Source organism: Panthera leo, chromosome D1 (genome assembly GCF_018350215.1).
Source record: "Panthera leo isolate Ple1 chromosome D1, P.leo_Ple1_pat1.1, whole genome shotgun sequence".
Lineage (NCBI taxonomy): Eukaryota > Metazoa > Chordata > Mammalia > Carnivora > Felidae > Panthera > Panthera leo.
The window spans coordinates 26,529,851-26,543,870 of record NC_056688.1 but is presented as its reverse complement, the minus strand read 5'-3'; the positions used below and the strand labels follow the sequence as shown (position 1 = coordinate 26,543,870).

Below are 14,020 nucleotides of genomic sequence, written 5' to 3'. Positions count from 1 at the left end.
GTTCCCCAGGGGAAGAACCAAAGGGATGTGTGTGTGTGTGTGTGTGTGTGTGTGTAAGGAGAGAATATACGGAGTGTGTGCCTGTGTGTGTGTGTGCATATATCTATGCACTATTCTCTCTATTCTCTCTCTGAATATATATATAAGAGGAAGAGCAAGAAAGAGATTCATCTTAAAGTGTTAGATCACACAGCTATGGGGGCTGGCAAGTCTGAATCTGTAGGGCAGGCCAGTAAGCTGGAGACCCAGGGAAGAACGTGCTGTTCCAGCTTGAGGCTGAAGGCTCTCTAGAAGCAGAATTCCTTTTTCTGTGGGGGACCTAAGTCTTTTCTCTAATTGCATGAAACCCCACTCACATTATAAAGATTTTACTCAAGCTCTAGGGATTTAAATGTCAATCACATCCAAAAAAATACCTCACAGCAACATGGAGACTGGTGTTTTACCCAAAGCTGGGTACCATGACCTAGCCAATTCAGCATAAAACGAACTATCACCACCAGAAATAATGATTAGAAAATAAAATTAAAAACCAATACCACTTAAAAGCTCCACAAAATGAAATACTTAGATAAAAATCTCACTGATTTTGGTTGGCCAAAGAACTCAAAGACCTAAATAAATAAAGAGACGCACTGTGATCATGAAAGGGAAGATGTAACATACAAACGTTGGCAATTCTGCCAAAATTGACCTATAGATTGAACACAGTTCCAGTTAAAATCTCACCAGGACATTTTGTTGATGTAGGCTTTAAAATTTATGTAGAGAGGCAAAGGATTAGAATAGCTAAAATGGTTTTGAAACGTACGAATAACGTTGTAGGAATCCCACCACCCACTTTTACGACACACCATGAAGCTTCTGGCATCAAGACAGTGTGGAATCGCAGGTTACACACTGATCAGCAGAGCAGAATAGAGTCCTGACATAGATCCAGCCAAACAGGGCCCGCTGATTTTTTTTTTTAAGTTATTTATTTTTGAGAAAGAGACAGAGTTCTAGTGGGGTAGGGGCAGAGAAAGAGAGAGACACAGAATCCGAAGCAGGCTCCAGGCTCTGAGCTGTCCACACAGAGCCCGACGTGGGGCTCAAACTCATGAACCACCGAGATCATGACCTGAGCCGAAGTCGGACGCTTAACCGACTTGAGCCACCCAGGTGCCCCAGGACCAGCTGATTTTTGACAAAGGTACAAAAACAAACAGTTCAGGAGGGAAAGTGTCCTCTTTTCAATAAATGATGTTAGAACAACTGGACATCCATATGCAGAATAAAATAATATATAGAAAAGAACACTGACCTCAGAGCTCCTACAAAAACGAACTCAATGTAGATAATAGGTCTAAATATAGAATGGAAAACTAAAACTTTCAGAAGAAAACAGGGGTTTTCTCAAACCCTCGTGACCTGAGGTTGGGAAGCTATTTCTTAAGTGGGATACCAAAAGCATGGTTCATTAAAAAAAAATTGATAAATTGTTCTTCATCAGGATTAAAAACCTCCATGAAATATGCTTTTAATAAAGTGAAAACACTAGATACAGCCTGTGAGAAAATATTCGCAAACCACACATGGTCATAGGACTTGTCCACAGGATATGTGAATACAGATAAGCACACACAAAAGAGTTAACATCATTAGGTATTAGGGAATTGTCAAGTAAAACCACGAAAGCATTAAGGTACTGCTAAGCCATAAGATGCCACTATGCACCGAAGATAGTTAAAAGTTACTGGTGATCCTAAGCACTGCTGAGAATACGGAACAACTTCAATTTCAGACATTTCTGCAGGGGAATGAAAGGTGGTACAGCCATTCTGGAAGATACTTTGACAGTTTCTTATAAAGTCCACATACAGTTGCCATAGAACCTACTCCTTAGAGAAATGAAAGCTTACGTTCACATAAAAACCTGTATGGGAATGGGTTACCGATGCTCTACTTGTAATTGCCCAATCTGGAAACATCCCAGTGTCCGTCAGTGGGTAAGTGGATAAGCAAATTGTGGTACATCCATACAATGGACTACTACTCAACAATAAAAAGCAATGAACAATTTTTTTTAATGTTTATTCATTTTTGAGAGAGAGAGCGCAAGTGGGGGAGGGCCAGAGAGAGAGAGAGGGAAACAGAATTCAAAGCAGGCTCTAGGCTTGGAGCTGTCAGCACAGAGCCTGATGTGAGGCTCGAACCCACAAAATGTGAGACCATGATCTGAGCTGAAGTCAGGCGGTTAACTGACTGAGCCACCCAGGTGCCCCAGGAATCAACTATTTATACATGCAACAATCAATGACACTTCAAGGTACACTGAGTGGAAAAAGTTGTATCAACGAACAGTTCACAGATTGTATTTCTCATTCGTACGTCACTTTTTAAATTTTTAAAAAATGTTTTTATTTATTTTTGAGAGAGAGACAGAGCACAAGAGAGGGAAACACAGAATCCGAAGCAGGCTCCCGGCTCCAAGCTGTCAGCACAGAGCCCGACGCGGGGATAAAACCCACAATCATGACCTGAGCAGAAATCAGACGCTTGACCAACTGAGCCACCCAGGCGCCCCTCATATGTCATTTTTATATGAAAATTTTGAAAAGACAAATATTGATGGATCATAGATCAGTGGTTTCCAGGGTTTAGGAGTTGGGGAGGCTGTGATTATAAAGGGAGAGTATGAGGGAATTTTGTGGAGTGATGGCGCTACTTTGTACCCTGGTGTGGTGGTTGCATGGATCGAAACGTGTGTTAAAGTTATGTAATTGTATACAAGGGAATCTCCTTGTGTGATTTAAAAAATAAAATTAATAAAATTGTAGAGGATGGACAGTGGATTCTAATTCCTCCTCACTAAGGTGAGGCTGGTGATCTATAATCTTTGCAGCTACTATTAAAATGTCAACTTGACTTTGTGCCTCTTCTCCAAGGTCCGTGTATTTTGACTTGGATTCTTTCTTTGGATCCATTATGACTGAACAAAAAGACTTCCTTTTTTAAAAAACTTTTTAGTGCATTTGCTTCTTTTGAGAGAGAGAGAGCAGGGGAGGGGCAGAGAGAGGGAGAGAGAGAATCCCAAGTGGGATGCGGGGCTTGAATTCACTAACTGTAAGATCATGACCTGAGCTGAAATCAAGAGTCAGATGCTTAACCAACTGAGCCACCCAGGTGCCCCTGAACAAAAAGACTTCCTAAGTTTTCCTTGTCAACTCCAGGAAGCTGCTAACAATCTTCTTCTCTCAGCTGAGTGCTCAGTATGGGCCTATAGCTGTGTTCTCCTGCACACTTTGATAATGGAGATTTTCCTCTCATTTATTGAGGTATCATTCTTCGATGGTGTAATACATAGGTATTAATCATATAGTTTGATGAGTTTTGACAAAACTGCACAGTGGTGTGTTCGTAAATGTTTAATGACTGGCTCTCTGGTGGAATAGAAAGCCCCTGCGTTGTAGTATTCGAATTGGTGTGGTATGAATACTTTTACCATGGTGAATTCCAAGCTACCGATGTCAACCAGCTTGCCAACTTCCTGAAAATTTAACAATCAGCACTCTTGATGGCTACTGTGGGTGCCAGCACAGCACTGCCTATACATACCTGTGTAACCATCACTGAAATCAAGACCTAGGACATTTCCACCACCCCACAATTTCCCTAGTGTCTCCTTGTAGTCCCTCCCCAGCCCCAACCTGTGCAAACTACTATTCTGATTTCTACCAGCACAGATGAGATGTTTGTATTCTAGAACTTCATAAAATTACAGTATTTATTTATTTATTTATTTATTTATTTATTTATTTATTTATTATTTTGGTCTGGCCTTTTCTCCCCCTGATATTTAAGATTTACCCCGATTGTCGTGTTTATCCAGTTGTCTGTCCCTTCTATCGTGCTGTGGTATTACAGTGTATGGATAGACTACAATCTATCCTCTTGATAATGGGCACTTGGGTTCTTTCCCGTGTTGGGTTTTTCTGAGTAATCTTGAAAGGCTATGAAAGCAGGAGGTTCTCCTAATCTTGGCAAAGACTTTTTCTGGTGGAAAGAAGGGATGCTCTTGAAGCTTTATATTTTACTGGTGATAATAAAAGACCATCTCTGAAAGTGTTTGGTACATGGCAGGCATTATCAATAAACGTTAGAGTCTCAATTTGGTAGAATTCTGTTTCCAGGCCCTGTGACCAGAAACAGATTGCCAAGGCACCTGGGTGCCTTAGTCAGTTAAGTGTCCAACTCTTGAATTTGGTCAGGTCATGATCTCATGGTTCATGGGATCAAGCCCTGCACAGGGCTCTGTGGTGACAGCACAGAACCTGCTTGGGATTCTCTTTCTCCCTCTCTCTCTGCCCCTACCCTGTTCATGCTCACTTGCTCTCTCTCTCTCTCTCTCCTTCAAAATAAATAAACTTAAAAAAGAAATACATTGTCTTTTGGAGAAGGGCCAGAATTAACCACTCTAGAGAAAAGAAAATCTAGACTATTTAAAAAAGTTTCAGAGATGCTATTTTTTCATTTGGTACATCCATTTCAGGAATATTTCACAATCTTAACAATGAGGAAAAAAAATTTCTATGTTAAATATTTTCTGTTATACTTTTGAAGCCTATTTATCATAAATAGTATCTGGTTTACTTTATACACATTTCATTTTTAATTTATGTACATTATCTCATTTAACTTTTGCTGTAACACACTGCAAGGACCCTCTCCTTTAAAGATATGGAACGCTAAAGCTCAGAGAGAGTTAAGTAACTTTCCCAAGTTCACAGAGCTAATGGAAATTTGATCTCAGTTGTCTGACTCCAAAATTTATGCTTTTTTTCACTGCAACATGCTTGCTGCCCTGTGTTCCACAACTCAGTATTGATAGGCAGCACCTATTATTGAAATAATGGCTGCCTATTTTGCTTTGATTCCGACTATTCTAGTAAGCACACCATCTTGTATTTTCACTTGCTTTTTCCATTTCACCAGTACACTTCCAATAAGCCCAATACTGCTTAATTTAAGTAAGCAAATTACCTACAGGAAAGTTTGAGTTGACAAATCAGCATGTTACAGAATGTTCAGTAGGTGGCGCTGTTTCCCCGACATTGCAATGACATCCACACGCCTTACGTCACTAGGGGGTGTTGTCCTGCTCCTGGAGAAGTGTTACTGCTAGGAGAGCTCCCTCTGACTCTTGATTCCCCAGAGCTGACACCAGAGCCACCGAATCAATCTCAGCATATTCTTTTCCTTCAGTGGGGGACCTCGAAGTCCTATTTCTCCGTGTGCCCATTCAGCTAGAGTTCTTATGTTAATAGTCTTCTGGACCAAGTTTAATCCAGAGACAGGTTCATGTTCAGCTCTCCTAGAAAAGTACAGGACTGAGCAGAGCTTGCCCACTCAAGTACTAGGCAGAAGTCTATCTCCTCTCTCTTTTCCTCTTACCTTCCAAGGTATATCTTGGGTCCTACACATCCCAGGACCAAGACCATTTCACGCAGTATTCTCTCCGGGCTTCTTAGGCTCTTATCACTCTGAGAGGTGAGAAGTCACCAGGGTTTTGAAAAAGTCAAGGCATGAAAAAGTCATCTGAAGAAGCCAAATGTAATGATCAATAAAGGTGTTCCAGGTCCACCCTGGCATTTGTCTGTCAGGAGAAGCCTGTCATTGAGACACAAAACTGGATCCTGTTAATATGCTATCACTTAACACAAATATGAATTTCTTTGGCAAATTCTTCTCAAGGGCAAAAGGAGTGCGCCTCCTTATCCCTGTTCTTGCCAAGTTAGCACCCTGGGGGTTTCATCAGAGACAGGTAGGAACAGGAGACAGGGAGGCTGGGTGACCTCCATCAGAGGTGAATGCTGCAAACCTGGGTTATCCCTTCCAGAACCATCTTCTCCAACTGGCCCTGGGCAGAGAATAGAAGGCTGCAGGCTTCCCAGCATCTTACCTCCTTACTTTATTCTAGCCATGAGGCCAACAATTTCATGGAGTCCAAAAGCCCTTTTATTTACTGCCACAGGTTTTTGGCGTCCAGAACTTCCTCTCAAGCAGGGGCAGGAGGAAAGAGGGAAAACCCAATGCTGGAAATGAAAGGATGTGAATCTGGTAAGGATAGAGACAATCTGAATGTCAGAGAAGGAGTGGGTGAAATTTTGGATGGAAAGGACCATGAGAAAATGATATCTTATCTGAACTTTTGCCCCATTCATAGAGGTGATGTAGGAGGGGCAAGAGGGAAGGAATGTAACATCCACTGAACTCACTTCTTAGACGTTTGACTGCAGTACCCCATGCCCTGTGTGAGTCCCAGGGCCAGCCTAGGATGTTGGTAATGGAGCAGAAAGACCTGAATTTGAGTCCCTCACCTGCCATTTATGTGTAGTTTGAGTACAGACTGAGGCTACTTTTCTCCTTTGTGGAATATGGATAGTAATTCTCCCTGTAAGTTTGCTATGAATATTAAATAAGATTGTTTATATATATATATATATATAAAATATAAAATATATATTATATATATATATATATACACACACATACATAAAATATATATTTACCTTGTTCTGTGAGTGTTCCACATGACAAGCAAACATTTCTAATAAATTATAACTTGATAAACGAGCGATGTCTTGCAACACAAGTAGTACACGACACCAAACGTCACATGATCACAACTGAGACAATGCTTCAAGTGGGGGAGGGGCAGAGAGAGAGGGAGACGCAGAACCCAAAGCAGGCTGCAAGCTCTGAGCTGTCAGCACTGAGCCTGAAAGGGGGCTGGAACTCGTGAGCTGTGAGATCATGACCTGAGCCAAAATCGATGCTTAACCGCTTGAGCCACCCAGGCACCCCAATGGTTCTTGCAATTTGCTTTGATATACAAGTGCTTTGGATTACAGGCATCTTTCTGGAATGAATTACGATCACAAGCCAAGGTTTTACTACATATATATATATATATATATATGTATATATATATATATATATAAAAGCCATTAGTACAGGACCTGAGATCTGACACACAAGAAATAGTGGTGACCGTTCTATTTTACTCCCTTAGGTTTAGTACCTTTGTTCCACCTTATAGAACTAATTCAGAGACAACACACATCATACTACCCAAAAGCAATCACATGAAAAAAATCACCATAATTTTGGCCAGTTAATATTTATGATATAACAAGTATTGGGCTGAGCACCGTGGACAGAAAGGAAGAAAGAGCACCCTTGAACTTTAGGCAAAGTCAGGTGTGTGAAGCAGCCGGCACTGCAATAGGAGCCTAGTTGGCACTTCACCATGAAGGGTTCAGGTGCCTGGCTCTATTGCCCTCGTGGCCTTCACCCAGGGCCAGTCTCCTGAGGGCCTGGGTTCCACCAGGGCCAGCCATTCCCTTCATGACAGTGGAAGGCTTGTTTCCTTCCTTGAAGACTTCCAGACAATTTTGACCAAAGAAAGGACTTTGAGTCAAGTTCTTGGAGTCAAGCACTTCAGTAGGAAGTGCTTACAGAAGCCAAATTTCAGTGTATGATCTGACTCCTGCTCTGACTCCTGCTCACCTCTCCAATATATTAATTTTCACATGTGCTGTGCAGCTCACAGTGCCCTGAACCTATGCTTAGTATGAGTACCTACGTACTCTTCAGGATTTCCAAAAGCACTCTTTGTTCCATAATGCACTTCCTTAGCCCCTTGGTAGATCTAACTATTCCCCCGCCATGGATTCCCTTTATGGATGTCCATCCCAGTCATTGCACATGACTATTTACTTAACCTTTCTGAGTCTTCTAGGCTCTCACACCTTCACATCTTCAGTGCGCTGCCCAAGGAAGAGCCCAGAACATGGTGGACATTCAGTACCAGCTTACTGAGTGGATGAATGAAGGAAAAATGGTATACTCCACTTTAGAAAGAACTTATGTAAGGTAGAAATTTCTGGGAGCACCTGGGTGGCTCAGTTGGTTAAGCGTTCAACTTGATTTCAGCTCAGGTCATGATTTCACAATTGTGAGATCAAGCCCTGGGTCAGGCTCCATACTGGGAACAGAGCCTGCTTAGTTCTGTCTCTCCCTCTTCCCCTCCCCCTCCTCCACTAGCTCTCACTCCCTCTTTCTCTCAAAAAAATTTTTTTCCCCATAAAAACCAAACTAAGCCAGTGTCTCTTTCAACCACACTAGTATTTTATGACTTGGACAATTGATCTGATGCTTTAGTCATTGTTTCTCTATAGACCCTAGAATGTATTTACATTTTTAAATAATTACCAGAGCAAGATGTTTACTTTTTACTTCATATATTAAGTCCTTCAAATAGTTGCTACCTTCAAAGGAAAGACTCTCCCCCCACCTCATGGAAAGCATCTTCTCAGGCGACATGTGGCAAGGTCCTTTCCTGTGAGGTGGTACATGGCTGCCATGTCCCTTGGCCTGGACTGAGGTTGGGAGTGTCTCTCATGGTTTTTGGAATGGCCAACTGGGATTGGGCTTTAGAGGTGGGGCTCAGGGATGTCAAATAATCTTATTACTTAGCATCAGAGGGTTTGAAAAAGTCTGTGGCAAGGGGCAGGAGGTGGGGTGAGGGACTTTTTTTTTTAAGTTTATTTTTATTTATTTTGAGAGAGAGAGAGAGAGAGAGGGAGAGAGAGAGAGAGAGAGAGAGAGAGAGAGAGAGAAAGGCAGAGAGAGAGGGAGAGAATCCCAAGCAGGCTCCACGATGTCAGCATGCAGAACCTGACACAGGGCTCGAACTCACGAACTGTGAGATCATGACCTGAGCCGAAATCAAAAGTTGGATGCTTAACCGACTGAGTCACCCAGGCGCCCTGGAGTGAGGCATTGTTTCAATTTTGGGGTTGCTTTTCTAGGGCAATGAGAGTTCATTTGCCAGTTTGGGTTTGGTGCAGCCCAGTGGGGGGTTATCCCCAACAGGTGACTCCACTGACAAATTCCTCCCAAGATACTGTCCATTGACAAATTCCTCCCTCCCTGCTTCCTCCAATCAATGCAGAAGCAGGAAGGATCTGGAGGGGGGGGGGTGAGGGGGAGGGGGAAGGCTATGGTTGGTGTAGCAGAGGGAAAAGTTGACTTGTCAGGGGCTGAGCCCAGAGCTGAGACACTGGAAAAAAGCTCATTGCGTTTTTGCTGCCAGTCTTTGCAGATTGAGCTGGCGGGGGGGGGGGGGGGGGGGGGGGAGATTCTGGGGTCTAGTTTCCTTTTTCTGGGAAGCATTATACTTCTTCCATTTCTCTTACATCATCTACCTCTCACGCGTCCACAGGGGATAGCTCTCCTGCAGCATTAGGGTGTGTATAGAGCCTGGGTTCTGGAACTAGACTCCCTAGATTCAAAATGTGGCTTTGCTTCTTTGTAGCTATGTGACCCCGGGGCAATTCACTTAACTTCTCTGTAACTAAATCATCTCTTCTATAATGCAGGGTTCACCTCAAAAAGTGGTGGTGAAAATTAAGTAGATTGATACACATTAAATGCTTGCAACATTACTGGCACATAATTGGTACTCAGCAAACATTAGCTATTATTACTACCTTCCTCTTTTCCCAACCTCTCTCTTTGATGTGGTCTCTCTGTTCAGAAGGTACTCATTGACGTTCGTGTGGAAAATACCATGGTGGACGCTGGGGGAGAGACTGAGATTACATGTGGTCTCTGCACTCAAGGGCTTATGATATGGAGAGGTGGAGACAGAAGCAAAATACTAAAAGTGAAGAATAAGTTTGTGCTAAAATATGTGCTGCTGATATATGTATTAGGAATTCAAAAAAGGAGAGAGTAGTGTGGGTTGAAGAAGGGCTTCGTGAAAGAAACAGAACTTGATTTGGGTCTAAAAGACGGAAGAGTATGGAGACTTAATTTGCTGACTTGCTGCCATTTACAGCTCTCTGAATTGTTCTTGCTTTTATGGCAGTATGGCAAAAACAACTTTTACCGCTTAGCTCAAGAACATCCCCATGATGGCAGTTTACCAGGGAGCTTACACATAGGCTTAGCCACTGCTGCCTTTTTTTTTTTTTTTAAAGTTTTTACGTATTCATTTATTTAAGTAATTTCTACACCCAACATGGTGCTTGAACTCAGGACTCCGAGAATAAGAGTCACGCTCCTTGGACTGAGCCAGCCAGGCACCCTGCCACTGCTGTCTTCATAACTGGAAAAAAATGCAAAAAGTTTAGGGGCTCTCCCATTCCACTGAATATGGCCCGAGAGCAAATGGTCCCACTCTGGGGTTCAGCATCCCTCCCCAGGTCCCCCACACAACCACACCACAGATGACTGACTTCTAGGTTGGTAAATTCCATGCCACTTGCGTTGCCCTTGTTCCCCTCCACAAGTCTGCAAAGCATTAGGCATTGTATTAAAAGAAAAATACCTGCCATTGTGCATCCAGACCGGAAAAAGAGGATTGTCTCCCCAGAGGACACTCAGTTATTGTTCACTGAGAATTTTCATCTCTTTCTGTCTCTTTCTTTAGCTTTTGGGTAGGCTCAAGTGAAGCTGAGTCAATTTTGGTGACTTTGGTAGTTGAGGGTCAGCGGGTAAGAGTTGCTGACCAAGTGCCCTAGCCCAATGGTAGACCCCAAACTCTGGACACATGAGAATCACGTGAAGAGCCTGTTGAAGTTACACATGATGGGACTTTATGGCCAGTGATTCCGAGTCAGTAGGCCTTAAGTGATGCTCACGAGTTTGCATCTTTAACAAGCAAACCAGGTAATTCTGCTGAGGGTGGATCATGGACCACACTCAGTGAAAAACATTTAGAGACCACAGCTAATGGGGACTTTGGCAAAGGATGCAAAGGAAAATAGCCAGAGGCGGAGCTGAAGGCAGAGGGAGTGATTTTGAATGGTTCATAAACTGAATTGAATAGGACATTAGTTAAGGAAAACTGTCAGATCACAGACTCAAGAAGACCCAATACAGGGATTTCCAGCTGTATTCCAAGGAGTACTCCAGTCCTCTGGAATCACCATCATGGGGATGCGGAAGTTGAGGATGCTACGGGAATGGTGGTTTGCGACCAACCCTACTTCACCCAGAACACCGTCACTTTGATCTACTTTTATCTATGTGGCTTTCACGTAAGATATCATTTGAAAAGTGGGAACTGCTGAAAGAGGTTGAAAATTCACTGACCTAGAGACAAAATTTCAGTCCCCGGAAATAACCATACTCTCCTTGAGTAGCTTTTGGAGCAATGTTCCATCAGGTCTTGATTGCTCTCTTTGCAAAGGAGGACAATGTTGGGCAGGATGCTTCTGTATTACCTGCTTCATTTCTCCCCTTAAGCCGCTTGTTCTATAATTTTCATGTATTCCAGATCCATTGGAGGATCATCTGAAAGCTTTGGAACTTTCCTTAGAAAAATGTGCACATATGCACATACCTATAAACTTTAGCATTTATTTTCAGTGGGTCTCTTGGGCTTCATGAAGCCCATCCATGAGCTTGGTGATCATCCCCCATTCTAAACTTTATTTTATTTTATTTTATTTTTAGCAGAAGTTCCAGTGTTTTTTTTTTTTTTCCAAGTCTTCTCAAGTAGACTGTAAGTCTCCTGAGACTGAGTGTAGAAATTGCGTATTCTCCAGAGAGGTGGTCTCTAAAGTGGAAGGGCAAGATGATCCATTGCAGTATAAGAAGAAAATATTAGAACTTCTACTTATATTTAATCATACCCAATTTTCTATAGCAACTTCTACTTTTCTGTGTGTTCTGTAAAGCTCATTATATTACTAGGTTATGTTATTTATTTTTTTTATTTTTTATTTTTTTAAATTTTTTTTTTCAACGTTTTTTATTTTATTTTTGGGACAGAGAGAGACAGAGCATGAACGGGGGAGGGGCAGAGAGATAGGGAGACACAGAATCGGAAGCAGGCTCCAGGCTCCGAGCCATCAGCCCGGAGCCTGACGCGGGCTCGAACTCACAGACCGTGAGATCGTGACCTGGCTGAAGTCGGACGCTTAACCGACTGCGCCACCCAGGCGCCCTAGGTTATGTTATTTAAATAAACATGGCTCTATTGGGGTTGCCTGTTAAAAACTTACTATAAGGATACCTGATTTTAAAAGTTTGGAGTACCCTACCTTACAGAATTTTCATGGTTTTTTGATGCATTCTGTTGGGCAGTGAAGACTCACAAAAAAATTGTGTAATTGCTGTTCTCTGGGAACTTACAGTTTACTCTTATACAAGTAAGTGTCCATTGTGGATGGGGGATCTGACTGTGCATGGTTCACTTGACTCCAAGTCAGTAACTATATGATTAGATCACTGTTTGGAGAAGAGTCCCTTGATGAGTACTTAGAAAGTACCTGTTCATTTATAGAGGTTCCTCAAGAAACTAAAAATAGAACTACACTATGACCCAGCAATTGCACTATTAGGTATTTACCCAAAGGATACAAAAATACATATTCAAAGGAGTACATGAACCCTGATGTTTATAGCAGCATTATCAACAATAGCCAAGATATGGAGACAGACAATGGCCCAAGTGTCCATTGTCTGATGAATGTATACAGAAGATGTGGCATGCATCTATATCTATATCTATATCTATATCTATATCTGTATCTATATCTATATCTATCTATCTATCTATCTATCTATCTATATGATGGAATACTACTCAGCCATCAAAAGGATGAAATCTTGCCATTTTCAAGGACATGGATGGAGCTAGAGTGTATTATGCTAAGTGAAATAAGTCAATCAGAGAAAGACAAATACCATATGGTTTCACTCATATGCGAATTTAAAAAACAAAACAGATGACTATATGGGAAGGGTTGGGGGGGAGAAGAGAGGGAAACAAACCACAAGAGACTCTTAAAGATAGAGAACAAACTATAGGTTGATGGAGGGAGGTGGGTGGGGGATGGGCTAGATGGGTGATGGGGATTAAGAAGGGCACTTGCTGTGATGAGCACTGGGTGTTGTATGTTACGTGATGAACCACTGAATTCTACTCCTGAAACCAATATTGCATTGTATGTTAACTAACTAAAATTTAATCTAAAAAAGAGGAAAACCAAGAAAGTATCCGTTCATACCCTTTGTGTATGTATGTGTGTATATGTATAAATGTAAATGTAAATATAGATATAAATTTATATGCAATTCCTGGTCATGGCTTCTAGGAGAGATACCCCAGAGGGATGCCTAAGTTGATATGGAATGTGAAAGAGCTTGTCACATTTTACAACCATTTTAGGTAGAGAGGCACTATCAGTAATCGTTCTAGAATTTTTATATGTGAAGAGCTCAGGAATGGCAATCTTTTTGGAAGTACAAAGCTCGGGGTCTTATGTAGCAATTCCATTCCTGTTACTCAGGTTTGGTCTTAGGCAGATGGTGGACACTATGGGGTGAAGATGAACATTCCATAGTTCTTAGTGCTGCCTCGGGATCTTACGGGAAACCAAAACAGAGTTTTGAGGAAAAGGTAGCAAATTGGAGAGACCGGGGCAGAGGAGTCAGGACGAGGACTCAGCTGAAAAGAGAGCATACCAGCCCTTCTGAGGACTTCGCAGTGGGGGGAATCAAACCCCAAAGAGAGTATTTCTCATCGCAACTGCCAGACTGGACCCATCTCTCAACAGCTGTCAACCATTTATTAGTGGGACTCAACCGAAGCCAAGGGAAGGGGGAGGGAGAGCAGACAAAAGGAGAGAATAAAGTTGTGTTAATTACCAGTCCATTTCCATGATGCAGAGGTGACCCGGTCTGTCATCTCCTTCCCCGTGGCCGGTGTTTTGTCGGGTCTGACATTTGCAGCGAGTGCTCCCAGCCGGGCATCTGTTGCCCCCATCGCCATGGCGACAGCAGCTGCAGCAACGTGTCCTCTGAGAATGTGCTGCCCGAGGTTTCAGGAACCATTTTGGAAGCATTTGTCCCGACAGTGTCTGCTAATCTCCCTTTCATTTGTAATTATTTTATCGCCTTGATTCTCTGCTTTGGCATTGTTCCCAAAGCTAACTCTGCTCCCCGACACTGGGGTCCGTGG

The 14,020-nt window shown here is 42.4% G+C and overlaps 1 protein-coding gene across 1 annotated transcript in view; it reads right to left on the bottom strand.

The window, feature by feature from the left end:
* TMEM45B (transmembrane protein 45B) overlaps positions 1-13,794 on the bottom strand; it is an 83,332-nt gene extending 69,538 nt beyond the window's left edge. Inside the window, exon 1 of the mRNA XM_042904097.1 lies at positions 13,708-13,794. Within this exon, the coding sequence (XP_042760031.1) occupies positions 13,708-13,721 (14 nt within the window). The 5' untranslated portion in view covers positions 13,722-13,794. The remainder of the gene's footprint in view (positions 1-13,707) is intronic.
* Positions 13,795-14,020: the final 226 nt, after the last annotated feature.